Below are 27,329 nucleotides of genomic sequence, written 5' to 3'. Positions count from 1 at the left end.
AATGTGTAATTTTATATTTATTTAGTTTAACCAGTTTTTGATATAATCAACTTTTAAACCTATATTTTTTTGGCGGGGTGACACATATGCGACTTGTTCAACTTGCGAGATTCTTCGTATCTGTGGCTTATTAGATCAGCGAAAGAGAGATCACAGGAAAATTAGGCTTAAGAGAAGTGATTAGGTTTGGTTACACAAAAACCATACAAAATGATTACATAATTTTCCCTTATCTTGGGTGTGTCAGAGAGAGGATGACCTATTCAAAATGGTATTTTATTGGATGGTATTGCCATCATAAGGTTCCCAATATGGATTGCATAGACGTTTTCTTGCTTCCATAACCGCGTGGAAGTTTCCACCCTCGTTCCCAACTTGACAAAATTTCTAACTTTACACGGTTAATATCTCTGTCCCACCTACACTTCACTTTTTGGACTCTACTGCATCCATCTTTATATATTTAATTCACCTCATTCGAATTTTGCAAGCGGTAAAGTAAAATCTCTACACAACAATCAATGGAAGATCATCCACCTGGGTTTCGTTTCTTCCCAACGGAAGAAGAGCTAGTTGGCTTCTACCTACACAACAAACTAGAAGGCAAAAGAAACTCCATAGACAGAGTTATCCCAGTTATTGACATCAATGGCGTAGAACCGTGGAACCTTCCAAGTACATCTTCGTTTTCAGCTATTCAGCGTTTTATCATGATTCATTAATTAATGGTTCAATGGGTATTTCTTTTTTTAATTTATCTTGCAATGTGTTTGTTGTTGTTGTATGCAGCACTTGCAGGGGAGCTTTGTCGTGGGGACACGGAGCAGTGGTTTTTCTTTACACCTGGTCAAGAGAGAGAAGCCAGAGGAGGTAGACCCAGCAGAACCACGTCTTGTGGGTATTGGAAAGCCACTGGTTCTCCTGGCTATGTTTATTCTTCTGATAACAAAGTCATTGGAATGAAAAAATCCATGGTATTCTACAAAGGAAAAGCTCCTACTGGTAGGAAAACCAAATGGAAGATGAATGAATATAGAGCCATCCAAGTCCCCGACAAATCCATCACTTCCATCCCTCAGGTATATATTATATGAAAAATGTTTCTTTTGTCCCATTAATTCCATGCATGAAAAGTGAAATAAAAGAGGTAAAGTATTGTAAATAATTTTATTATTCTACTTCAATAACCTGCTTTTAACATTGTACTTGGATTTCATTTGGTGATTAGTTGAGAAGGGAATTCAGCCTGTGCCGGGTTTATGTCATATCGGGAAGCTTTCGATCATTTGATCGACGTCCATCAGAGAATGGAAGAGTGGAGAACAGGTTTTCTGCGGCACATGCTAAACACGCTGCGAGAATCGATGGTTCAAGTTCTTCTCATACTACTTCTCACTTAGAGGGGGTTCATACCGCTACACTGACAGAGCCTGGAGAATCATGTAGCACAAATTGGAATGTGAATTATAATGAGGTCAAACTCCAAGAACCGTTGTGGGAGTTCGAATGGGAACAATTCAATTGGGTCTAACTCTAACCCAAACTGAGACCTCAAGAAAGACCCATTAGAAGAATACGAGAAGATCATATGTAACATGATCAATATTTGTTTTTTCAGATTAGGATTCATTAAGTATAGAAGATTATAAGCAGGATTTTTGTTACTTACCCCCAATTCAGTCTCCAGATAGCTAGTGCTTTATTCAATTTGAATATCTAGTCCATTTCTTAACAACACCCGCACAAGCCTTTGTAAATTATGCCAAATAAAACTGACAATGAATCAAAATGTTAACTCTTCTATCAATTTAATCTTCTGACATTTCCTTTAATATGTATACACACTAATTTAACATTTTTATACTTCTAATGACAAGTTTTTGCATTCAGACGAGCCTTCTCGTGAGATTTTTAATTTTTAAAATTTCTTCACCAAAAACAAATTAACATTTTTTTACTAATTGTGCCCAAGCAGCCGAATTCCCAACAAGGGAAGGAAAATTTACTAATTATTATTAGATATGATTTACAGAAGATTTAGATGATGATAAAATACATTTAGTATATTATAAAAAATGTTTAAAAAAATTAGGTAAAACTAATTCATCAGAGAATTGAGGAAGATATTTATAATTTATAGTAAAAATATTTATTCTTATCTTATCCTCTGAGAAACAGAAAATGATAGAACGACCAACCAGCTAATAGCACGTGCGTTGGACTTGGGGTGCCCTGCCCTCGGTGTTACTCTATTATTTCCCGCACAACAAATCACGATGGACTTCCCGGTACGTGCGAAACGTGGCCCACTGATGGAACTGAAAACTACCATATTCAATTCAAAATTTAAGAAATCAAAATAATAGTAATTAAATTAAATTAAATAATATGTAAAATTTGAAGTTCTAAACGTTTTGTTTTGATAACAACAATCTCGTTCTGGTTTTCAATGGGAACTAGAAGATCTAGCTAGAAAGGGAATAAATAGTAGAAGAGAACGTTCTCCGTGATCTTCTAGAAAGTTCTTCGCCGATGGCGATCCTCTACGCTTTGGTGGCCAGAGGTACGGTGGTGCTGGCGGAGTTCAGCGCCGTCACCGGCAACACAGGCGCCGTCGCCCGCCGTATCCTCGAGAAGCTTCCGGCAGAGTCTGATTCTAGGCTTTGCTTCTCTCAGGATCGCTACATCTTTCACATTCTCCGATCCGATGGCATCACCTACCTCTGTATGGCCAACGACACCTTTGGAAGTGAGTTCTTCTCGCAATTCGTGCTTCTGTTTTTCCTTCTTCTCAATCGTAATCTTAATCCACTCGTTATACTATCCGATTCGCTTTCATTAGAAACAAACATAGGATCTACTACAGAGTCATGTGTTAGATGCTAGCTTGAAGTCCCTGTGAGATGCGTAGCGTTGCTGGGACGAAATCTTCTTCATAACCTCTTATTTTCGTTTCAAGAAATAAAAAATCACAATTGATGATCGTGTATTCAATAAATTCGAAAGAGACGGGAAAAATTTAGGGTTTGACCGGAAAAAAGGAAATAGGTATCAAGGCCAGCCGGCCTTGATATCTTCAATTACAGATAAATGTTCTATAGAACGAGGAATCTATTGTTTGATTACTTTCCAGTGTATGAAAGGGTTGTGAGAAAAAAAAAAACTTTCAGTATTGATCTGCTAAATTGAACAAAGCTGAGATTGAAGTCTGCTAGCTTGTCTCTGTATCAGTTCTTCATAGACTTGGAAATTCAACTGTTGTGCAGAGTGATGTTCTTGAGAGTCGTTTGCAGCTTCTACTGAATGTTGGGACTGGCAACCTCTTAGTAAGAGCTCCCCGATTGTTTGAGATTTCCTGCTCTTGACAGGGCAGTGGCATGATGGAGTAGATGACTTTCATAGTTAATGCCTCTGAAAGAGGCTTTTCCTAGATTATCCCTACTTGGGGTAAATGTTATGAGAGAAATGCTAGCAAGCAGCAACACTCTCTCAAATACACCCTTTTTAATACACTCTTAGTTATTCGCTAAAGTTTATTAAAAACTACAAAAATCATGTGGGCTCCACTCTTTTTCAATTCTAATTTAATGATCATCCCATACTTTTGTAATTTTCAATAAATGTTAACCAATAATTAAGAGTGTATGAAATAGAGTGTGTATATGTTCCTAGTACTCCTCACGTTATGATACACAATATCCTGTCACCTAAACTTGATCTAAACTTTGTTTTTTGGCTAAACAACTGATGAAGAAGATTGTCCAATAATTGTTTGACTGAACCCCATTGCTCTTTAATGTGTACTTGTGTACAACTTTAGCTTCTTAAATTAGAGGAAATGTTGTTGCTGGATACCCATACACACAAATAATGAACTCCAATAAGGCTTCCAGATTTAGCCAGTGATCAAATGCCATCTCCCTGATACAAGTATTTTACTGCACCAAATGAGGTTTTTGAAACACTTAGGGAACTCTGTGTTAAGTTTAACAATTTGCATTTTTTATAGCTTCCTCCTGATTGAAGTTTCCTAATTAGTTGTATTTAGAAAATGCAGACCTAGATCACCTTAAGAAAAATAGATTTTCATTATTGTGTTTCTTTGTAATCCTGGTAGGGTCTATTCTTCTAGTGCCAATAATAGGATATTGTCCTGCAAAGTTGATTTATAGTTTAGATGACAGTTGAAACTAACCATTAGTGCTTTCTGCATGAATGTCCTTCCTGCTGATGCATAACAGATACAGAGATAATTTTATCTCAAAGAGGAAAAGGGGAGAGGGTAGAGCTAAACTAGGCCCCTTACAACTACATAAGATTTGATATAACATTGTTCTATAGTCCTTTATTCACTCTTTAACTATAAGGATCTTTTCAGCTATTCTCCTCAGTCCTCACTCCTCACTATCAATTAGGTCAGATTTCTTCCAGCCTAGGAATCGGTTGATGACTCCTAACTCTATCAGCAAGTAGTAATCACATGCTTATAATTGATAAAAAGACGTGTATAACCTGACGCTTATAAACCTGTAAAGCCCACAAGTTCACCCCTGATAAATCTATACGTTTATGCAAGGCTCCAACTGTCTTGAAACTTCTGTCAGGGAAGTTTGTTAGCTTTTCAATATTCATTACTGAAGTAGTTCCCCAATTTAATCTTTACTGGTACAAGCTGTTGCATATTTTTTTCTTGTGAAAAACAATTAACTGAAAGCTGATTTAGAGGATTAGTACATATATCTCTTCATTAACAATAACTAGCAAGCTCAAAAATGTTATCCAAGCTATTACTATGCAGTTTTAATCTTCATGCTGTTTTTTTATGTGCTAACATGTCCTATCTTTGGTTTATTCAGGGAGAATCCCTTTTTCATACTTGGAAGATGTCCAAATGAGATTTATGAAGAACTATGGTAGAGTTGTCAATTATGCACCAGCTTATGCAATGAATGATGAGTTTTCAAGGGTTTTGCATCAGCAAATGGAATTTTTTTCTAGTAATCCTAGTGTCGATACCCTCAATCGTGTCAGGGGTGAAGTTGGTGAGGCAAGTGCATTTCAACGAAAACTCTGTACCTCCTTATATTTTGTCTCTCTCATTTATCCCCACCATTTTATTTATCTAGCACAAAGTGAGGAGTGAGAAATCAAGTTTCAAAATATGATAGGTGAAATTGAGCTTTGGTTTATTCAATATGCAACCCTATTTTTTGTTGATAAATTTCCCTTCTTTCAGGATATGAACTGAAACTGACTGATAATTTTGCTTAACATATTATCTGCTTAATGTAATAACACCAACCAATCTTGTTTACGGGACCAAAGAAAAACACAAATGTGACATGTATATATTTGTTCTTGCCCCAGTTTTTACGTTCAACAAAAGATGAATGCCATGATAATGAGTTATTATATATAGGATTTATCTTAATAGAAAGCTGGTAAGCCTAGCAGAGGTGGTATACCTTTGACCTGAAATGTTCTGGTGCCTTTGCAAGTTCATGGCTCATCCCAGGGTGTGATAGCCAAGAATGTTGGAAAAGTTATCCACTTTCTTCGTGAAAATCATTGTAAATTGATTGCTTTGCAAACATGTTTATGAAGAGCATTCTATTGGATTTCAAGTTGTATAGATGCTGTAGTGTTATTTACTCTATTGATGTTTCACATGATGAATCTTTGTCTATTTCAGTCCCCTCACTTAATTTTTGCAAAGTCAGTGACATTAAAACCTTCAATCTATCATACAGATACGTACAATCATGGTGGACAATATCGAGAAAATATTGGAGAGAGGTGACCGGATTGAACTTCTTGTTGACAAGACAGCAACAATGCAAGACAGTGCATTTCACTTTAGGAAACAGTCAAAGCGCCTTCGAAGAGCTCTTTGGATGAAAAATTTCAAACTCTTGTGAGTAAAATTTCTATCATATGCTTAATATAAAGAAAGTGCATTTTTGAAGTTAGACATTTTAGATCTGGGATACCGAAAATAGTTTGGATTTAAAGGTCAGATGACTTAGCTTTTTGCCCTTTTCTTCTATCCGTGTCTTCACTGAATGTTTTTTTGGTCTTTGACAGGGCCTTATTGACATGCTTGATTGTAATCGTTCTTTATTTGATAATTGCTGCTTGTTGTGGAGGCATCACTCTACCATCCTGCAGGTCCTAATTGCAACTCCTGCTGGTTTATGTATTTTCTGAGCTCTGCAATTTCGGATTCAAACTTATGAGCCGAAAGGGTCCAGAAACTGTTAAATGTATTTTCTTGTTTATGTCGTTTTTAGTTCTGTATTATAGAAGTACATGCTGCAGCATGATAAGGTACTATCTGTGATTATGGGCCATCCTTCTGTAAATGTGGATTTTTACTATCTTACTATCTTTCATAATCTATGTTTAAATTATTTGTTTAGAAAAAAATTGAAATTATAGTTAAGAATGATCGTCTCCCTGTCTCCCTGTTCCCTTTAGTCGTGGACGGTTCTATATTTTCATTGCAACACTGATTTTATATGATAAATTGATCCTGCATTGCCTAGATGACTGATATAATATAAAATGGCTTATTGGACACCAATGATGATGGAAGAAGCTTAAGTTACTGAAAAGTAGAAAATGAATATAATTGGAAGAAGCAGCCTTCGAGTTTCAAAATAAGGTTAAAACACAAAGGCATGTGGTATGACAATTGTTTGGTAAGTTACTGTGATTTATTTGGCCGGATTAATAAGAGAGTAGCTCTCAAATTTTGATAAGCCTCCTAGGAGGAAGAAACTGAAACAGAAATGGTTGATGGTGTGGCAAATTTAGATTTAAAAAAGGCAAAGGTGTGGCAGATAGAGTATCCTGTGTTTGAATCTTCAATTCGGTGCGATGATTGGAATGAGTATTTTACTACTCATCTAGTAGCTGAAAAAACATGGCTGTGTGAGGTTGATCACGATATATATTGGCTAAAGTAGATGATCAGCCTTTTGATTTGGATAAGATGGTATTCATGGATTAAAGGCGATCCCATCTGGGAAATAAACCCTACTTGCATAAATTATCTTAAAAAAGTTTTCTTGGCCGTCCACATTTATCATAACTGGGGGTAAATGGAAAGAAGGATGATTTGAAACCTTAATAACTGCTTAAATTCTTCTCTTCAAGTTTTACTTCAAAGGACCTTGCTTGATTATGCATTTCACTCTTTGGACAGCCACGAATCTTTCCAGGTTTGATATTGTCAATATCTTACAAAGTATAGTGTAACATTAGTTTGAATGATGAATATTTTTCTCCAGATGGGAGGATGTGATTTGTGAAATACATCTCCTACATTTTTTTAACTGCTGAACTTGCTTGATTACTAGGATTAATTTGTCATCAGTAATACTTCTAAATTGTTTTAGTTGAATGTGAATTGACATCCAATCCTAATACAAATAATATATTTGTTAAGATCTCTCGTATTGGTTAAAAATAGAGTCAGAATACTTTTTATAAAGGTTAGGACAGTCCTTCTCTCATGAGCTAGCTTTTAGAAGTGAGTTAGGCTTAAGTTTCTTAACAATATTTTGATTCTATGTGTTACCTCTTTAGCTATAGATCTATGTTTTACATTACGACTTGAAGTTTTTCATTTCATAATAGTAGTCTTTTTAGTTTAAATTTGTCTTTTTACTTGCATCAGGAATAATCTAATTTAAATATGCCCATGTACCGGTGATGGAGCACAATGTGGGCATCCACCTTTTCTTACAAAAAAATATATTCTCTCATGTTACACCCTTGCCATGTACTCTGCTATATCATAAATCTTAATACTGCTGTATATCTGTTTTTACCATATACATTTTTTTAACCTTGAAAGTAGTATTTCTTCGACAAACATGGAACGTCAGATAGCCGTAGATGAAGAGAAATGTTACAACATAAAAAATCAAGCATATCATGTGGTGCAAATGTCAACCCAAACACCGTTTCTGCAGATGCAATGAGAACAAAGTATTCATAATTATTATTTCCAGATATTGGAGACGGGCCTAATGGAGTTCCCTGGAGACGACCAAGATATTGTATAGAACAACTCTAAGGGTGGTTTTGTCACTTCCGTGGGCGGAAGCTGTATAAATTCAATAGGTGGAGTGAATTCTACATATTATGCAAGAGTTTTTTGAATTGATGGAGTCGATAAATGAGAGGCTTTGAGAATAGTTATGCCGCTGAAATTGGAAGGAGAAGAATTGATTGGTGTTGAGTAAATTTATTTTGTCCGCAAACTAGAAGGAGGAATTGTAACTCAGTAGAGATGCAGAAGGTGAAGGTAGGTTTCATAGATGGGTAGTGAAAATGTCGAGGATATTCATGCTTTGGTGGTAGCGTATAAGCTGGTCGGGTTGGTTAAAGATGAGGTACTGTCGGAGTGGCCTTATGCAGTGGCGGATTCTGGTGAGTGACTCGCGCAGCTGGTGCTGATGTGTCCTTCGAAGTTCCAAGCACTGGTGGTGAAGCTGAAGAACGTGCTTCTGGTGGTTGTGGCTTGGAGTGCGAGAAGGACGAGGACGCTGACCCACCATGGCAGGGAGGAGCCTGTGGCGGCTAATATAATCTTGGAGCTGATCAATGTGGCGGAAGAGTCGGTCCACGTGGTAGCGGCTCTGCGGATGTGGGTGGTAGCGATGGAGCTGGGTGAGCCAGGTAGACTGGCGAAGATGGCGGAGCACCACCGTAATGCGGCGGAGTGGAAAAAACGGCGGGCACCCTGACGCCATAGCCATGGGGGAAATGGTAGTATTATATATAAATGAGAAGCTAGGGGAGTATTCAAATTGGGCATGAAGTAGTGTATAAATGCAGAAAAAGTAGGAAGAATAGAATTTGCATGGTATGGGAGAGATGTGATGTCAGCTTAAGCTGTGGCTAGGTGGGTGGAATTGATATCTGTCTTCACCGTCTTGCACTTCATTTATGGATAATACTACTTTGGTGGCGGATTCATGCATGGGTGGTAAGAGCATGCGTCAAAAATATGTTTGTCATGTGGATTTTCCTAGCGGGTCTCTCATAAGCTTGTTGCTTTACACACGTGTCACTCCCATTCTTCACGAGACACTAAACATCCATTTTGCCTGTGGAAACTGTTGGCATGCATCACAGGATCTATTGATCATGCCTCTGTCACATGCTGTATGTGGCAAGATTCTTGGACGTTAATGGAATAGTAGATTTTTCTTGCATTGTGTTATCCAATTTGTACAGCATCAATTATAGCAATATTTGAATTTTGAAAAGTGCAATTCAGGAGGGGGGGGGGGGGGGGGAGAGAGAGAGAGACTCGACCAAAATAATACACATTTAATGACTCGTTGGTATTATTCAAAATCATTTCCAAATCCCAGCAAACAAAATTTTTACATAATAAGGTCGTCAATAAATTTTGTGTGCATCTCTTTCTTAAATCATGATTTAAGAGCTTCACTTTTCTTTTCGGTCATATTTCATTAGTTTCATAAGGTTTGAAAAATAAAATCAATGATAGATATTAAATAATTTTTATCTGGTTAATACTTGACAAAAGAAATATAAGAGTTAAACATGACATATAGGTACAAGAAGATGGCTAGTACTTATTTTTGGTTTCAAGCCTTGAACTTCATTTTTGTTTATTTTTAACTCAAAATTTTCCATTAATAGTTAAATCAATTTATAAGTACCTGCACTTTTATAAAAAAAATAATTTAAATAAGTCTCTTTACCTTAGTAGTTCTAGATCCAGGTGATGATGCTTATGTGTCATTATATGAGGAGTGTTATAAAATACGATAGAGAATCATTAAACTAAAAACAAGAATAAGTAAATTATGGTTGAGATTCACATAAATTTTTTATTTTTAATAAATTTTCACTAATAATTAAAAATGAGAAGATCTAACTAATTTGTGATTATGCTAGTTTCCAGCTTTGGTAATTATGTATATGATGTCAACAAGTAAGAGATTATCTACCATTAATTTAAATTAAAATATTACTTAATGAATGTAAATAATTTAAAATTAATGAAGATAAACATTCATTTTTTACATTTTCTTACTTCAGATAAGTTAAATATTGCTTTTACTTTTAGAAATACTACAGAACCGTGATTCATTCGATTAAAAATTTTATCAGTGATTTGAAAATATATCATGCTTCTTAATATTGATTGAGGGTTTTTGAACGTTATTTTAAGAAATTAAGAAATGTACCTTTTTTTTATTAAATAACTTATGACCAAGTGTATTGTTGCTGCATGCCACCCGAGGCTATTCTTTTTGTCAACTCCCAAGGCTCTAAATGATCATCACGTTATGGTAAAGGGCACTTTGTTAAGCCCAACAAGCCGATACGTGGTTTCTTACCAGGCTTAGCTTTAGGGTAGTTTAGGCTGGCGGTCACCCGAGGCCAAGTCTGAAAGGAAGCTAAAGTAAAAACTGTTAATTATAGTTTACAGTTTGAAAAAAAAAAAAAAATTCAATTTTTTGCATTTCGCTTGCCATAAATAATGTTAACTCTTTAACTTTTCTAGACTCAAAATTTCTTTTAATTTCTAAATTTTACTCTTTTTAGCATTAAAGTTTACAAAAACTTTTAATTTTCTCCAAAAAATTAAACAATTTTTAGCATTAAACCTTTTCTATTTTTCCATAACCATAGCAATGACAAATATTTTTTAGCATTAAAGCTTATAGAAACTTTTTGTTTTCTCCAAAAAAATAAAACAATACATACCATTAAATCTTCTCTATTTTTTCATAACCGTGGCAACAAAAAATATTTTTTACAAGTTAAAAAGAACCAAATTTAATTTGAGTAATGCATCACTTATCAGTTATAAACTTCAATCAATTGAAGTTATCAATTTTATTTATACCTAAGAGTCAAAAGATTGAGAGTTTAAAATTCAAAAAATAAATTTTTTGAGGAATCTCGACGACAATTTTGGCACTATAGTTCTCTCTCTGACCGTCCTATATGGTTGTCAAGCTGGGTCGAAGTGTTAAAGAATCAACGTTGCACCTGCTAGCTGCTGGTCACCATAGTTGATATTTAATAGTTCCATATACAATTTTACATTTTGCCAGAATCCAAAACCACCATTGTTGCAAGTCATTTTTTTCCTCCTCACTTTTATTTCTTGTAAGCTTTTAATCTTAATTTAACAGTAAACCCTCATTTTAGTTCCTTATATTGTTAGTGTTTGATATTTTAGTATCTGAAATATTTAAAATATCACGTTAATCTCTGACTTTCATCTCTATTGGGCATTATAGTCCATAAACTCACACCGTTAACAAACACTAATAAAACGCCTATATGTCACATTAAATGTCATGTTAAGAGCTCAATTGATAGAAATGACATTATTTTGAATGACTGGAGAAGATAATGTGACCAAATAGTTGACAGAAATAGCATTGTACTAAAAAATTAAAAATTGCCCTAATTGTCCAAACATATCAGTATATTTTCCATTTTTATTTTGAGAATAACTCTAATATTTTTCTCAAATTCTCTCCCAAATTAAAAATTGTAGTTATGTTTGATATTAAAAAAGTTAAAATTAAAGTTTATTATACTCGTAAGAAGAAGAATCACATAAAAAATTTGATAACTTTTTTTTTTTAATTCATTACATGTACTTATAAACTTAGTTATCACTCTGACGCATATGTTGATACTATGCTTATAAATGCCTATTCTGTTGGTGTAAAGGTTGATGCTGCACATCGAGTGTTCGATGGCATTTATTGTAAGGACATGGTATCTCTCATTGGAATGGTGGCTTGCTATGTTGAGAATTCTTGCCATGAGAATGCATTGATACTTTTCTACCATATGAGAATTATGAAGTATACACCAAACAATTTTACCATTTTTGCTGCTCTTAAGTCCTATCTTAGTCTGAAAGCATTTGAGCTTGGGAAAGTTGTTCATAGATGTGCTTTGAAAGCTTGTTATGATAGGAATCTTTATCTTGGCATTGCACTGCTTGAATTGTACTATAAATCTGTAGAGATTATTGATGTGCAACAGTTCTCTTTTTAAGAAATGTCAACTAAATTTCTAACATGGTACTTAACGTAACACATGTATTTTAAATAATTCAAAAACTTAAATGTTAGATACTAACAATTTAAGAAAAATGAAAATTTAGTCTTTAATTTAATATATGACATGTATTTATAGATTTTAATTAAAATAGCTTTATATAAGTTGTTTTTCATTCTCTAATTTTTTTTAATAAATTATAGTATATAGAAAAAATTGTATTCACTTAAAAAAATATATTATTTTAATAAAATTATTAACATATATCTTTATTTTATTCTATTACATTCTATAATTTTTTTTTTAAAAGGAGACTAAATTTACTGTCTTGTTTGGGGCCAAAAAGGCTAAGAACGAGCATAATAATTACCTTAAAAGTAATAGCTAAATTCACTATTAGAGCTTTGCAGCAAACCACGTGATTTACCATGAATTTGTCCACATCAAGAAGCTACAGCCATTTTTCATTTTAATAGAAGGTTTTAAATAACAATTCATTCAAGATCCTGCAAAATCACGATATATATATATATATATATATATATATATATGGAAAAAAAGTTACTACAAAACGACATGTCGTCTCTGAATCTTAAGAAATTTACAAGGCTTTGGACCATAACAAGAGTGGGCTTTAAGTCCATGGGCCATGATTCAGTTTTTTTTTCATTGGGAATCTGTTTTTATATGCAAAGCACACTTGGACACAAAGTTGCCAGTTACGACCCAGCCACCGTGACCCTTCAGGAATAAAAAATTTTCTCTCGTTTTCCCGAGAAAACTCATGCTCGATATTCTTGAACTGAAACCGGTTTGCGTATTCTGTCTTAAGCGTTCGAAATCGAATCGATGAGGCCAATTCAACTTCCTGAGCCGCCGAGCCCTACCGCACGGAGAGGAACTCCTGATATCTTCGAATCTGGACTTCACACCTTCGTTCGACGCGCCGTCGTCATCGGCAACGGTTTCCCCGCATCGGAGAATCAGAGCATCGGATTGGTTCGCGCCCTTGGCCTCTCAGATAAGCACATCTTATATGTAAGAATATTACTTTTATGTTTTTCTGCAACTAATTTTTCACACACAAAGTTTCAACATAGCTATTGAGTAAAACTACTAGTTTCGTTTTGAACTGGAATTTATCTCGAGTGAGAAATGGCGCATTTGTGGTTATTTGCTGAAAATATATAGCAGTAGTCATAGTGATCGCTCTGAGACGAAAATTCCGGTATTTGTCCCGGGATATCCATTGTGTGGATTAAATTAATCCCTTAGTTTAGGTGTTAGGAAATTTTAGAAATTAATTTGATGAGTGAATAAATTGAAGGCTTTCTATTCTGAAAAGTGAAAACTAATACTGTAAGGTTGTCAGTAGATAAACCGGAATGTAAAAATCGTAAGCGGGGAAATTGGACATGCAAATCAGAAGATCAGTTGAGAAATAATTTTGTCCAATGTAGAAAATATAAAATTTGCATTTGAAAGAGAAAATAAAAATTGAAGGGAAACTGCATCCATCTCTGGATCAATCATGGAAGATTTATCAAAGTAATATTGGGCAGTAGGCGTTATTTATAAACGCAATTCTGACAAGGAAGGGGTTTTTTCTTTTTTGTTTCTGATTATGCCAGTTCCTGCCTTATGAAGATTTCCTGGGGAAAGAAACAGTGAGATTTACTTCAGTTTTCTTATTTTAGATTGTCTAGTTACATACCTTTATTGGTACAGCATCTTGTTCATGTTGTATCCTCACTTGCCTTGTTCATGATATTATCTGCTACCAAAATGTGTTATGCGTTTATTGCTATGGCCACCTTTTCGTAATTTTCAACAACCGAATTTTCCTTTTTTAGAAAGCATTATTTTTCATCATGTTGAAAATGAAAGGACCTCTTAACAGCTGAATGAGTTACTTATCATTTTATGATTGACTTATTGCAGCGGGTTACCAGGCCAAAGGGGGGAGTTAATGAGTGGCTTCAATGGCTTCCAGTCACTGTCCATAAAAAAATATATTATATAGTAAGAATGATTCGCGGTTATTCTCAGCTTCTGTTGAAATCTCAAGAAAAGAAGCATGTTCCTTTACCTTCAGAAAATGGTCTCAGTGCAGGCTTGTTGGCTGTCTTAGAAGCTGATGTAAAGAAGATAGTAAATTTTGCTCGTGAAACTTACGAAAAGTACATTCTATTCCTTTTCACATTCTGTTCCTTTTCTTTGTAAAACTGGATCATACTGTAAATTGTTATGTGTATAGCTTGGGTCAGTTACTGTTTTTGTTGATTTCTTAGTGAAGACAGATTCAGATCGCTAACTACTCTGAAAAATAGCATTATACCTAATTACCTATATTTCAACTTGTTCTATTCAATATGTTAAGGTAGCATATAATGCGAATTGTGTTACTTGACAGTTTGTTCTTGCAATAATTATTTTGTACAGCTAAGACAGCTAGTAAAATTTGTACCAGATTTCCAATGCATTCATGTTAGACACCTTGTGTCTGTTGTGATTCTCTGGACAAAAATTTAACTTTTTGGCTGTCTAATATTTTTCCTACAAAAATCCTATCCATATTATGATTCTCATATCAAAGTAATATTAGTCCTGATTCATGTTCTTGAACTTTCTTCCTGTATTCTGTCGTCTATTTCTTAGATCTGCTTCATCTGATTCTTTGGCCACTTATAAAGAATGATATGATTGATATTTTATCTAGGGAGGGCCCTTTGTTGGTGGTAGCATGTGGAAGGGATACCATTTCTACTGCAAGTTCCATAAAACGTTTAGCATCTGAGAATGTTTTTGTTGTTCAGGTCGGTAGACTTCATGCATATACTCTTTACCCAACTTTTCTATGATATCTTGTAAATTATGAATTTTTTAGTGTGTACATAAATGTTTGGGATAATGGTCTGCTATTACTAATGTATTATTTTTCGTTTCAATCATTTATGATGCTAATCAATATTATTGCAATTCCTATAATGCAATATGAATAAATCCCTGTGCTTGTGTGTATAAAAGGCATGATTGCTATAATTTAGTTAGTTTTTCTTTTAACGAAGACTGAAAGGTAAAATAAAAAAATAGGCTGAATGACTTCTAATAACTTGAGCTAGTGATTGACAAAAGTGGGAGCAGTGACTGCTTTCCAAAACTCTAGGAGTAACAAACTACTTTGAGTTGGAAATATTTTTGTCTACTTTCGATCGTTAAAGCAGTCATGTTGTGCAATTCTTTGGCATGATCTTGCTAGGAAATAAAAAAACAAACTATTTGCTACTCCTATGCTTTCTTTCCCCTATGAACTACTGTCTTTTACTGTACTTCCTTTTAATTCTCTTATTTATCACATTAAGGGCTTTAAATTACAGTTGTGGTCATATTCTGTTGTTGTGGGCTGCTACAGTGACAAATTTGGAGCAATTATTGCAACCATATTACATGATGCAGTCTACCGTTTATTCTTTTAAAACCTTGTTTGAAAGCCTTTAGATTGCAGATATGTTAAGTTCAGGAATGCTTTTCCGAGTAAGCAATACTTAATTTAGTCATGACCAAATCAGTACTAAATGATACATAAGTTGTCTATAATCCCCAAAGAAGAAATGTATGTGCTCATTTATATCAAGTGTTAGAGTATGAGTATCTATGGTCTGATCTAAACTTCATTGGTAAATGGTGATGTGTTATTGGATTTGTATTTTGCTCTGATGTTCATTATTACACAAACATCAGCCCTGATTTCTGATTTTGATCTCTTTGTCTCACGACCAGATACAACATCCAAGATTTCATTTGAATAGGTTTGACATGGTGATTACCCCTAAGCATGATTATTATCCATTGACTCCAGAAGGACAGAAACAGGTTCCCCGGTTTCTTCAAAGTTGGATAACTCCTCGTGATCCTCCAGAAAGTCATGTGGTATGTATAATGTGCTTATGGTATGGATGTAAATAGCTTTTGCTTTGCTGGAAAACTGTTATTTTACCTTGTTGTTGGATACTGTCAATTTCTGAGGCTATTATGTGGTAATGTACATTCAGGTGCTCACAACGGGGGCACTACATCAAGTAGATTTCACTTCATTACGCAGTGCTGCTGTTACTTGGCATGATGAGTTTGCACATGTTCCCAGACCCTTGCTCGTTGTCAACATTGGAGGACCAACAAGTAATTCCTATTGTAAATTTAATCATTTGAAGTGTTCCTAAAACTTTAAAAACAAAATTAAGTTTTATAGTTTCAATTGCCAAAAAATTGGCAATTTGACTAATTTCCATAATTGAATTAGGCAACTGCCGATATGGTGTAGACCTTGCCAAGCAGTTAGCAGCCTCTTTGCTAAGCGTTCTTGTTAGTTGTGGGAGTGTTAGAATATCCTTTTCAGAGAGAACTCCACCAAAGGTATAGTCATTCTGAAGTTTCTCAATGTAATATCACTGAGCAACTCGTCCATCCATTTCTGACACTTTTTCTTCCCTCTATTTGGTCTTTTAAACAGGTGTCCAATGTTATAGTGAAAGAACTTGGGAATAATCCAAAAGTTTATATTTGGGACGGGCAAGGTAAAATTTTATTCCAGTTTTGATTCGGACATTTAAAATTTGTTTTAACAGAGAAACCTGACAGAAACACAACTTTCAGGACCTAACCTGCACATGGGCCATCTAGCTTGGGCTGATGCATTTGTTGTCACTGCTGATTCAGTCAGCATGATAAGTGAAGCTTGCACCACTGGGTATGCCTCTACAGAAGTATTTCTATGATCAGAATAATTAGATTTACTTTCTCTTGATACTATCATTTTATATTATTATTAAATGATTTTGTTCTACCCACAGGAAGCCTGTTTATGTTGCGGGAGCCGAGCGGTGCAGATGGAAGTTCACCGAATTCCACAAATCTTTGAGAGAGCTGGGGGTTGTTCGGCCTTTTACAGGTTCTGAGGATGTAAGTTAAAACGCGCAATGATTTTTAATCAAATACAAGAATTGAGGATTATTGTTGAAGGATTTTTGTTGCGGAATTACATATATTGGCCTAGTTTGGATACAAACTTTTCAGTAAATATTTATAGGAAAAGAAATGGAGAGATAAAATGGACAAAATTTCTCCTGAAAGTTAAATCAAATTAGCCACTTCACTTTTTGGAGAAGTTAAATATGAAAGATCTTTTGTGAGAAATTTGATTCATTCTACTACTTTATTTTCTTCTCCTACAAGTTCACATGGAAAAGTTTATCCTGAATCACTGTCAAGTTTGTATATTTTGTAATTGGTTTATGTTTTTCTCTAATTTTCAGATATCAGAAAGTTGGAGTTATCCACCCCTTACAGGTACTGCGGATGCTGCCAAACGGGTTCATGAAGCGCTTGCTGCCCGAGGGTGGAAACTGAAGATATAGAATGCAATTTGAAGTTGACATTATACGTTTCCCGGTTTTGTTTATTTGTCTAAAGGGGTAACCGTTTGTCGTTTTGACACGTAATTTTCTTCCATACCATGAATAGGAACAAATGGTATGCATGTAATCATTTTCACCATAGCAATTTTTGAATGTGAATGTAAAGTGTATGTTTTTGGCATTTTAAAGAATGCGGTGAACAATCATTGAGAAAAAAGAATGAGGTGAATAAAAAAGATTGTATTGAAAATTTTCCTTGTATTCGTTTTGTGCATTTTTATATGATATTTTCTTTGGCAATTAAATCCCACGAATACGCAATTTACTGTTTCAACGGAAGATAATCCGAAGCTTGGTTTGCCCTTGAGTGGTAAAAAAACATAATTATATAATGTTACTAAATTAACATTAAAACACCCAAGCTGCTGGCTGAAATTAATGTAATCAATTTGTGCTAAATTGCCAGTAGACAGTAGTTTGGGTTTACCTGAAATATGTGAATGGCTAAACCTTTTTGTTATTGCATATACAAAAGTATTAAAATTATGGTAATTTTGAGGTATGATATAGCCTAGTGTTGGTATATATATACAAAAAAATTTTATATTAGTGTAAGTTTAAAAACTTCACTTAATTTGAGTCTTTCATTTAACTTACATTTAATGAGTTATAATTTATTACTTTATTGGCCGTTAGATTTAAGTTAAATAAAAAATTCAAATTGAGTGTAAGAGTTTTTAGTCTTATATGAGTGTAAGAAAATTCTACTTTATAGTCTCAAAAATTTATATCTGATAGTAATGTGATATTATTTGACAATAATATGGATAAACTTTTACAAGATTTAGACATTAATATACATGTAATTAAATAATAATTATAATTGATGTATAATTTAAAATATATCATGTTAAAATAAAGTAAAATAATGAAATATTGATTAGTTTTTAATTATACAATTTTATTAATTTGGTAATTTTTTAAAAAACTTTTAATTTCATTGATTTAATTGATAAAATTTATTTTTGATAAAAATATATTAAATGTATTATTTTCTAAATTTAGCACTTAAGAATCGCTTGATATTTACTTTGTGTATTTCTATTTGGGCAAAAATAATACTTTAATTTATTAATTTTGTTTTTTATTTTAATTTTGTGTTCTAATTTTTAATTTATTTGTGTCCTTAATTTTGTATTTAACTTTAACTTTATCTTATTTATCAATTGTGGCAAATTCTTACCGCTAATAATTGTGATTTTAATTGTAGCACTGTTATTATCATAATAAATAAAAATGACTAAATTAAAACTAAATAAAGAGATAAAACATCAAAATAAAAATAAATAACTAGAAAAGTAATTATTTTGTGGCTCAAATTCATTATATTTATTTTCATATAAAAATGACTTTCTCATTAAATACATTTTTATGTATATTTTAATTATGTAAATATAATTTTTATATCATTTTACATTTATAAAAATTTTAATATCACAAAATAGTTTAATAACTTTCAAGTTATAATTATTTTTTCTACTTTCAATTGTCTATTTAAATTTCAACTAATTTATCAACTATTTTTGTCAAAATTAACCTCAGTCTCTAAAATTCAATCACTAATACTCGTGAAATATTACAAACAAAACATGCATGTACAAAATCAATGATAAAGAAAAGCAAAAAATTGGGCACTTCTTAACCCTTAAGAAATTATTTATACTTTTTTTTTATCAAGTCAATTTTTTTGTTGAACTTTCAAATTGATGACCGAACCTACAACCTGATTATGACAGACTCGATTCCTACATTAGTTCTCGATCATTTTAAAATCAATATCATATTACAAGTTTGAAGTTTACTTCCGTCGTTTTCATTTTTTAATTCTTAACTCTTTCCTTTGTTTTTATTAAGAGTAAGGCATCCTATCTATCTTTTCCATTCATTCAATTTTATTAAACAATTACAAGTTTTCCATTTTAGTAATTCAAGTATTTTAAGTCGACATCATTTTAAAATAAATTTTTGTAAAATTATGTTGTCATTTTTAAGGCTAAAAATGAAAAACGCTAAAAAAATCTTAATGTCGTTGGTTTGGGAGTTTAATGCGTAACAGGTAGACTGAAATGGTGATGGGATTCTTTGGTAACATAGGCACAGCAACTAGCTTACGAGGTTGCAATTGGCATGAAAATAATAACAATAATAATCAAATTATACGTGTTTTTTAATTTTTAATAAATTTAAATTAATAATTGAGAATTAGATAAAAACATATATGTTATTAACCTTTCATAATTATGTTTAGTGAGATATAAAATATCGGAAGAAAAGGAAATATACAAAATGAAAAAAAGGACAAATCTTTATCCTCATTTTTGTGTTACAAATTTATAAGAAACAGAAAATGAATGGTTATTTAAAATAAAAATGATTTGTAAGGATATAAATTTATTATCATACTCTTCTTTTTAAACAATGAATCCAAGTTTAAAATAAATAAATAACTTTTACTTTTTTCTGTTCCAAATTAAGAGAAATGACAAAAGCATGAAAGGAAAAATAGTAGAGGTATCAAAATTTTCCATTTTCCTCCCTTCTTTTAATTTTTTTTTTCAAATAACAGAAGTTATCTGTCTTCCTTCTTTCAGTTATTTCCTAAGCATTTCTTCAGGTGATATTAACTACCACTTAAGAATAATAATTAATGAATTAATAATTGTAAAAAAAATATTAAACATTATATTTTAAAGAATTGTTTATAATTCCTGAAGTAATACTGTATTCGTATTTTTTATAATAATAAAAAAAAGAGAATGAGAAATAGATCTTGGTAGCATATGATAATAATGATAAGATATATGAGTGTGAGATGGCACGTGCGATGAAGTGGCCAGGTGTAAGGTGGTGAAGGAGGGGCCGTTGGTGTTGAAACTCAACGTCACGTGGCCGTGGCCTTCCCCTTCTTCGCTCACCGTTAAAACGCGACCCTTCCCTTCTTCACTTTTCTCGTTTAGCTGTTCTCCCTTTTCAAAACCCTAATTCCTCTCTCTCTCTCTCTCTCTCTATATATATATATATATATATATATCTCTCTCTCTCTCACACACACACACAGAGGTTAGGTCACTCACTCCACCACTTCACCGTCTTATTCCTTTTCATTCTATAATTCGTAATTGTAATTCCTTTATTTTCATCGATCCATAGCCGAAGAAATATTGATATTGGTTTTGAATGAGTGCAGGTTGGGGTCGCCAAGGATTTTACTGATTCTTTTGCGGCGTTGGAAAATATTGGTAAAATTCGTGTACTTAAACAAAAAATAAAGAAAGGTTTTGTTCTTTAAAGTTGGAGGGTTGGGTCTGATGAGAATTGTTAGGGGAATGCAGAGATCGTTTTGCGAGGAGTTCTACGACAACTCTTTCACCCAAGGGATTGGAATCACTGCGCCAAAGGCAAGAACACGTGACAAACCCTTCATTTCCACGCTTTGAAATTCAAATTCAAACGAACTCTGTTCCGATTATTTTGGAGTTACGATGACGAGGGTATTGGTTCAGAGGGGCTCTTCTGGCGGTTCTTCGTCGAACGCGAGCCGGAGTTCTGCGGCGTCCTCGTCGTCTTCTTCTGCGCGGGTTGAGGTGCAGAGTGGGGAAGAGGTTGTCGGGGATGAGGTTTTGGAGAGTGGTGATAAGGGAAAGTGTGAGGATGTTTTTGAGCAGAGTGATGATGAAATGGCTGCTGTTGTTGAGAATGATGTTAGGGAGGAGATTGTGAGAGGGTTGAGTGGAATTAGAGCTTCTTCAGAAATTGAGGGTTCCAGTGTGGATCCTTCTTTAGTTCCAGCTAGTGGTGGTTCTTGCCCCCCACCGCCCCCTGTTCCGCCCCCTAAGCCTGCTGGAGCTAACTTGAATTCAAGGAGGAGTGTGTCGGGGAGTTCAAATTTTAATTCCGGTTCTGTAGGATCTTCGAGGAGAGGATCTGCGTGGCCTGTTGTCTCGGCTAGGACTTCGCCGGCTGGGTCGCGGCCATCTTCTCCCAGGTCTCTTAATGAAAGTGAGGGGTACAATAGTGCTGATGAACAGAAGCCCTGCTTTGTTTCATCTTATGATGATTTTGTAAGTTGATGATTGCACGTGGATTTCAATGTTGCTACTAGTCTTTGTTTATGATTCTTTTAGGCTGTAATGTGTGAGTTGGTTGATCCTAACTTCTAAGAAGAAACTAGCTAGGAATGTGTTAGATAATTTGGCCAATTCAAAAATGTTATGTATGTTAATTGAGCAACTATTTTTTTACTAGGTTTTTTTTTTCTTTTTAGAAAATAAACACATTATAATAATGTAATTAGTTTATTAAGTTACGCAGGGATTCAGGGAAAGTGTCTAGTTTGTATAAAACATTTGTCGTTATTGCCCATTCATACTTTACTTTTCTTAGTTGGAAACCCTATCTTGGATTGTATCTTTACACTTACTTAGGGATTTTATAATGTATTCTTTTACTGAGATCTTAATCTTGTCTCATCGTATATATTAAAAAATTGAACTGATAGTGACATCTATCTCAGGAAAGAGAGCGGCAGTTTGAAATTGATATCAGAAGGGCAAAAGGTTATGAAGTAAAAAAAATGACAGAAGATGGAAATTGTCTTTTCCGAGCTGTTGCAGATCAGGTGTATGGAGACTCTGACGCGTATGATGTGGTCAGACAGATGTGCATAGATTATATGGTATGATAATGATGTATTAATTTTGGCAAATATCCATAATGTATCTGCTTCAGTTTACACTGAAAGTATATTTTTAATTATCTTTTCTGATTATTCATTTTATCAGAAGCTATTTGTTTTCTGAAAGGAACTATTTAGTTCTCTTCATCGTTTGTATCATATTCACATTTTGCATATTTAGTTAAGCTCCAACCATTTATTTTGAAGGCTTTCAAAGTCTTAAAATATTGGACTTCAGGTTACTTGTTTTAGGACATAGAATTGTTGGTGGGTTATAGAAGGGTTTAAAGGTGCATGGAATTTAGTATGTGCCTTCTGGAATCTCTAAGGCAGTGAGAAATGATAAATTTAGGTTTTTCTAAGTCAATTAATGAAGAACTGCCGTATAGCTGTGTAAAAGTAACCTAGGCAATGGTAACATGAGTACTAGGGGAGAATATGTGATGAGGAAAGGCTAGACCCACAATTTTATGGAATATTCTAACGTAGTAAAAGCATCTGAATCTTGATCCAGTGAATGGATTCAAGAAACCTGTTATTTTCTTTTCCTTAATTTTTTTTTTTTGCCCATAGCTAACACATGTATATTTCCACACAGAACTTCCTTATATTATTGTTCCATGTCCTGTTTTCTTACTATCAGTTTGGTTGGACATTTTTATCTTGATATGCTTTAATAAAGTACGTTCATTCTCTCTAATTCAATTGAAAAATTGTGTCAATTTAAATTAACTCCTTAATATGGTATGACATTTGTTTTTTGTAAATATTTTGGTGGTTCATCAGTATTTTGTGAATTGTTTTAAGTTTCTACTTTTAGCTGCATGAAGGCACTGCCTAGATGTTTCTCATGCACATCCATTGGTCCTTTTTTGTTGAGTTTCAGAGGATTAAATATTTCTCATTTTATATCTTCAGGAGCGGGAGAGAGATCATTTTTCTCAGTTTATAACGGAAGGTTTCATGTCATACTGTAAGAGAAAAAGAAGAGATAAGGTATGTCAGTAAAGTGGCAGCTGTTGTTTCTTGGTTTGTGGAAAAACCAATAGTTGTTTGGCTTTTAGGTTTTTGTGCTTGGATATGATTGCTTTTTCTCTCCCTTTTTTATTTTCTATTCTTTGTGTGGACCTTGGCTTAGGATTAGGAACTGATCATTTTTTATTGTTTATACATTTTCAGCAAATTACTCCTATAACAGTTTAGATTGTTATATTATAAAAGCTGTATGTGAGTTGTGTGACTAATGTAATGTGTGGTAAAAAATGCTTGTATGCTTTAGTATTCCTATTAATCCATATGCCAGTTTTTCAATTGTCTCAACCCTTATACTCTTCTGTACCACATTGGTGTGAAGAGCCATCTATATTCTTTATCGTTAAATGGTTTTCTTTCTTCATTTTTCTCATCTAGTATCTACAATAAATATCTTTATTTAATTTTAATAGACTTAACCCCCTATATTAACCAATCATTGATTAGTTGCTAACTGTTAAGAGTTAACCACATTGGGTGGCTTGCAATACCAGTGGTAGAGTACCATTAGAGGAAATCTTTGTGATATTGCTATAAAATAATTTCCTCTGCCTCCCTTGACATAAATATGTCTGCAAGGTCTCTCAGTTGTGGTATGTCTCTCAAATAAATGTTTCACTGTTAAGAGTCATTTTTGAAGTTTGAACAAGCAAGTTATGCTGTAAGCAATCGAATCTAGTACTTAATACTTAGTGTGTTGAGACATCATCTCTATCTTTTAAATTGTGTCCAAAATTTTATTGCTTTATTTCGTAGATGTTTTTGCAAACCCTAATATAACTTTAGGCTTTCTAATTTTTTCTGCAATGTCAATAATGTGGGTGTGGTTGTGTCTTTTAAAGGAATTGGACATTAAAATTTACATCTGGACCTTCCCAGGTAATATTCTCCTTACTAAAGAATTTTTTTGAAGCCTCACTGACAAAAAAAAAAAAATGTCAATTGAATTACTGGGTTCTATCCATGGTGTTAAAATATGCTTAGCAGCTTGTAATTTTCTGGACTTATTCCTAGCTAGTATGTTTGTTCCTTGTAGAAATATTTTGTATATGAATGTACTTTGAAAAAGATTGAGCCCATTAATAGTTTGGTTGTTGTCTTTATTAGTATTTTCATTTGAAATAGTTCTTTTGACAATTCCCTTTGGTCTCTGTGCAATGTAATTGTATACTTTTTTTTGCCAAGAAATAATAGCTCTAAATAAATTTGTACACTTGTTGATTAAGAATAAAGCATAATATTACTCTCTCATACGAGTAAACTTTATGATGTTGACAATCATATTGCAATATTTGATTGATTTTTTGTTAGATATGGATGGATATATTAAAGGATGCATGGAAATAGTCTTTGTCATGCTTGGCACCTGAAATCTATATGACTACTACCTAAATCTTACACCACCCTAACCACCTGAGTGAAAGTGGTTTAAACATGGGTTGAGTGATAATGCTGCTGCCAGCACATTTATAAGATTTTTGTAAATTGAAATATGGGAAGATGAAATTGCAGTTATTGTTTATCCTCTGCATATAAAGCCCTCTCCCTGCTGATCTCAGATGTAAAGTCCATTCACCTCCACCATATTTCCTTTATATTCATTTTTAACATTTTTGTAAAAATGTTGTTTTAGTTGGTCAGAACGAGTTTATAGCTATTTTAACTGTTCAATTTAGGTGAAATATGTGTTCATTCTCCTTGGCAGGTCTATGGGAACAATGTTGAGATCCAAGCCATTTGTGAAATGTACAATCGTCCAATTCATATATACTCCTACAGTACAGGTGTAACTTCTGTCTGATATTTTGATGGCTGTGATTGTTAATGGGTTCAATAACATTAATTATTTATACAGAACCTATTAATAGCTTCCATGGAAGCTATACCACTGACACACCACCTATTCGACTGAGTTATCATCATGGGAATCATTACAACTCCCTTGTTGACCCACGACGCTTGACAATTGGTGCAGGACTTGGGTTCAGCTGTCTTCGTGGAGTGAGTACTGTGTCTATTATTGTTTAAGTTGCTGTTACTCTCTTGCTTTGCTATGTTTTTTATGTTCTATACCCTTATGAAAAATATCAACAATCTATTATGGAATAAATATTTATACAAAACCTCATAATGATTTGAGGAGACTCAAAGAAGTATGGGAGTTGTTTCGTTAATAAGTTGATTTGCTATTGCTAATGGTTGATGGTCCATTTGTGATTTATGATGCAGACTAATGTTGACACAGATCAAGTCAAGGCTGCTATTAAAGCTCAACAAGACCAACAGATCAATAATGCAAGTATTTTAAATTGTAATATAATAGCTAGAACAAGTTTATTTAACTTGATAATGATGACAAATTTTTTATCTTGCTTTCAACAGGCACTTTTAGCTGAGGGTCGGTTTTACTCTGATCTTGAGCTCACAGAGAAGGAAATTGAACGCATGGTGATGGAAGTTTCTCGAGCTGAGTATCTTGCAGATGGTGATAGTGCATTTAAGCAACAGCTTGGTGACAGGGAGTCCTCTACCTCAAATGCTGAACCATCATCTTCTGGTGCACGTGAGTATCTCACTCCCATACAAGTTGGTCTATTTTCTTATAAAATAGTTTATTACATCTCAAGGTTTAAGGAGTCTTAAACCTGAAGATGTGAAATTGAATAAAGCCTTATCATTTTGAGTTTTTCCTTCCTTCTAACCTTCTATGTTCACCCTTTTAATTTAGAACAAATGCGTAGCTGCTTACTTTCATAATTTGAAATATATTGCTAAAACTATTGATGAGAACAGCAGGATCATCCGGCACTGATGGCAATATGGAACATGGAAAAGAGCACGGTGCTGATCTCAGTAGCGGTATGCGGATGCTACTATCAATGGGATTTAGTTACATCCAAGCTGTTGAGGCTTACAGCATATTTGGGGATGATGTTGATTCTATGGTTTGTTACCTGTTAGATAGTGGCAGTAGCAGCAGACTTAAAGGCAAGGCCACTGAATGATAGGCTATCGACTTAAATAAATACCTTAGAGCTTTAGTTTTCAAATTGCAATCAAATCAGTTAAATAAATACCTTGTATCAAGCTATTACTCTCTAGTTTAATTTGGAATCTGGCATATTAATGACGGCCATTGGTAGAAAAAACTGAGCAACAATTTTATCTGTCTAATGATAGCAGGACCTAGAGCCGGGCCCCTTTTTTTCCAACAATTTTTTTTTTTTATAATTTGTGACTTGCTAGAGCTTAGGAGATTCATAATGCCTATTTTATCTTATTTTGAAGAGATTTTTTTTTTAATTTTAGCTATTTTTTAAAAATAATCACTTGTTGAACATGCGCATGACGGGGAGTTGATTCTCACAATTTCTACTAATTTTAATTTAACTTTTAGCGGAGAATTATTAAGAGCGTGTTTGATTCACATTTTATTATGATTAATTTGAAAATTTGGGACTAGGTCTAGTGTTTGAAAATTATACTTAGTACTGAGTTTAGAAGAATTGGTTTTATTTGAATGACCAAGTAGAGTTTTAAGGTGTAAATATAAATGTTGCAATTTCACATTTAGAATCAATTTACAATAATAAAAAATTGCCAAATATACTTTATCACAGGAATAGATTTTCACCGTCACTGTAATATTAAAATAATCTATGAAAATGCTTGCATTCACACCTGTTGCAAATTAAACATCATTCCCTTGAAAAAATGAATTTTCATCTCATCACGACTTAAGTTAGGCTATGCTTGCCAAAATTAACTCGTAATTTTAGTCTCAAAATACACTTTTCCTTAGGCTATGCTTGCCAAAATTAACTCATAATTTTAGTCTCAAAATACACTTTTCCTATTCATAGTCTACCGCAACTTTCTCTCTATGCATGGTTACTAATCAATAACAATAGTAATAGCGAGTACTAACACCTGCATTTTGTTTAATAATAGCATAGATAAATAGGTTTAAATATGGTCGATTTCATTTTCAAAACAACTTCCTTTTTTCGGCACTTAATTAAATTTCACTTTTAATAGTTACCTTAGTCATCGCGGCACAAGCTGAGTCC

At 33.6% G+C, this 27,329-nt stretch overlaps 4 protein-coding genes across 7 annotated transcripts; all 4 read left to right on the top strand.

Annotated features, from left to right (window-relative positions):
- Positions 1 to 488: 488 nt before the first annotated feature.
- LOC113859320 (NAC domain-containing protein 90-like) lies at positions 489 to 1,730 on the top strand. The gene is made up of 3 exons (XM_027492131.1): positions 489 to 675; positions 790 to 1,079; positions 1,229 to 1,730. The coding sequence occupies exons 1-3, from the start codon at positions 522 to 524 to the stop codon at positions 1,529 to 1,531; spliced, it is 747 nt and encodes a 248-aa protein (XP_027347932.1). The 5' UTR covers positions 489 to 521; the 3' UTR covers positions 1,532 to 1,730.
- Positions 1,731 to 2,379: 649 nt separating this feature from the next.
- On the top strand, positions 2,380 to 6,574 carry LOC113858592 (vesicle-associated membrane protein 714). 2 transcript variants are annotated; one of them, XM_027491295.1, is made up of 4 exons: positions 2,380 to 2,749; positions 4,857 to 5,047; positions 5,751 to 5,914; positions 6,147 to 6,574. In XM_027491295.1, exons 1-4 carry the CDS (start codon positions 2,533 to 2,535, stop codon positions 6,205 to 6,207), a joined length of 633 nt encoding a protein of 210 aa, XP_027347096.1. In that variant the 5' UTR covers positions 2,380 to 2,532; the 3' UTR covers positions 6,208 to 6,574. The 2 variants fall into 2 exon arrangements, with proteins under 2 accessions (XP_027347096.1, XP_027347095.1); XM_027491294.1 differs by having other exon boundaries at positions 6,085 to 6,574.
- A 6,215-nt stretch (positions 6,575 to 12,789) lies between these two features.
- Positions 12,790 to 17,749, top strand: LOC113858343 (mitochondrial fission protein ELM1). Its single transcript, XM_027490944.1, has 10 exons — positions 12,790 to 13,116; positions 14,020 to 14,258; positions 14,798 to 14,894; positions 15,859 to 16,008; positions 16,131 to 16,257; positions 16,379 to 16,491; positions 16,589 to 16,652; positions 16,732 to 16,825; positions 16,929 to 17,037; positions 17,391 to 17,749. Exons 1-10 carry the CDS (start codon positions 12,928 to 12,930, stop codon positions 17,490 to 17,492), a joined length of 1,284 nt encoding a protein of 427 aa, XP_027346745.1. The 5' UTR covers positions 12,790 to 12,927; the 3' UTR covers positions 17,493 to 17,749.
- A 2,685-nt stretch (positions 17,750 to 20,434) lies between these two features.
- LOC113857359 (OTU domain-containing protein 5) lies at positions 20,435 to 26,466 on the top strand. 3 transcript variants are annotated; one of them, XM_027489138.1, is made up of 9 exons: positions 20,435 to 20,612; positions 20,740 to 21,613; positions 22,066 to 22,227; positions 23,146 to 23,223; positions 24,965 to 25,043; positions 25,115 to 25,260; positions 25,489 to 25,554; positions 25,642 to 25,822; positions 26,053 to 26,466. In XM_027489138.1, exons 2-9 carry the CDS (start codon positions 21,035 to 21,037, stop codon positions 26,262 to 26,264), a joined length of 1,503 nt encoding a protein of 500 aa, XP_027344939.1. In that variant the 5' UTR covers positions 20,435 to 20,612; positions 20,740 to 21,034; the 3' UTR covers positions 26,265 to 26,466. The 3 variants fall into 3 exon arrangements, with proteins under 3 accessions (XP_027344939.1, XP_027344941.1, XP_027344940.1); XM_027489140.1 differs by having other exon boundaries at positions 20,581 to 20,612; positions 26,056 to 26,466; XM_027489139.1 differs by lacking the exon at positions 20,435 to 20,612 and having other exon boundaries at positions 20,740 to 20,791; positions 20,885 to 21,613.
- Positions 26,467 to 27,329: the final 863 nt, after the last annotated feature.

This window comes from Abrus precatorius, unplaced genomic scaffold (genome assembly GCF_003935025.1).
Source record: "Abrus precatorius isolate BTA unplaced genomic scaffold, Abrus_2018 Scaffold2, whole genome shotgun sequence".
NCBI classification, from domain to species: Eukaryota; Viridiplantae; Streptophyta; class Magnoliopsida; order Fabales; family Fabaceae; genus Abrus; species Abrus precatorius.
This window is presented reverse-complemented; position numbering and strand designations above follow the sequence as displayed.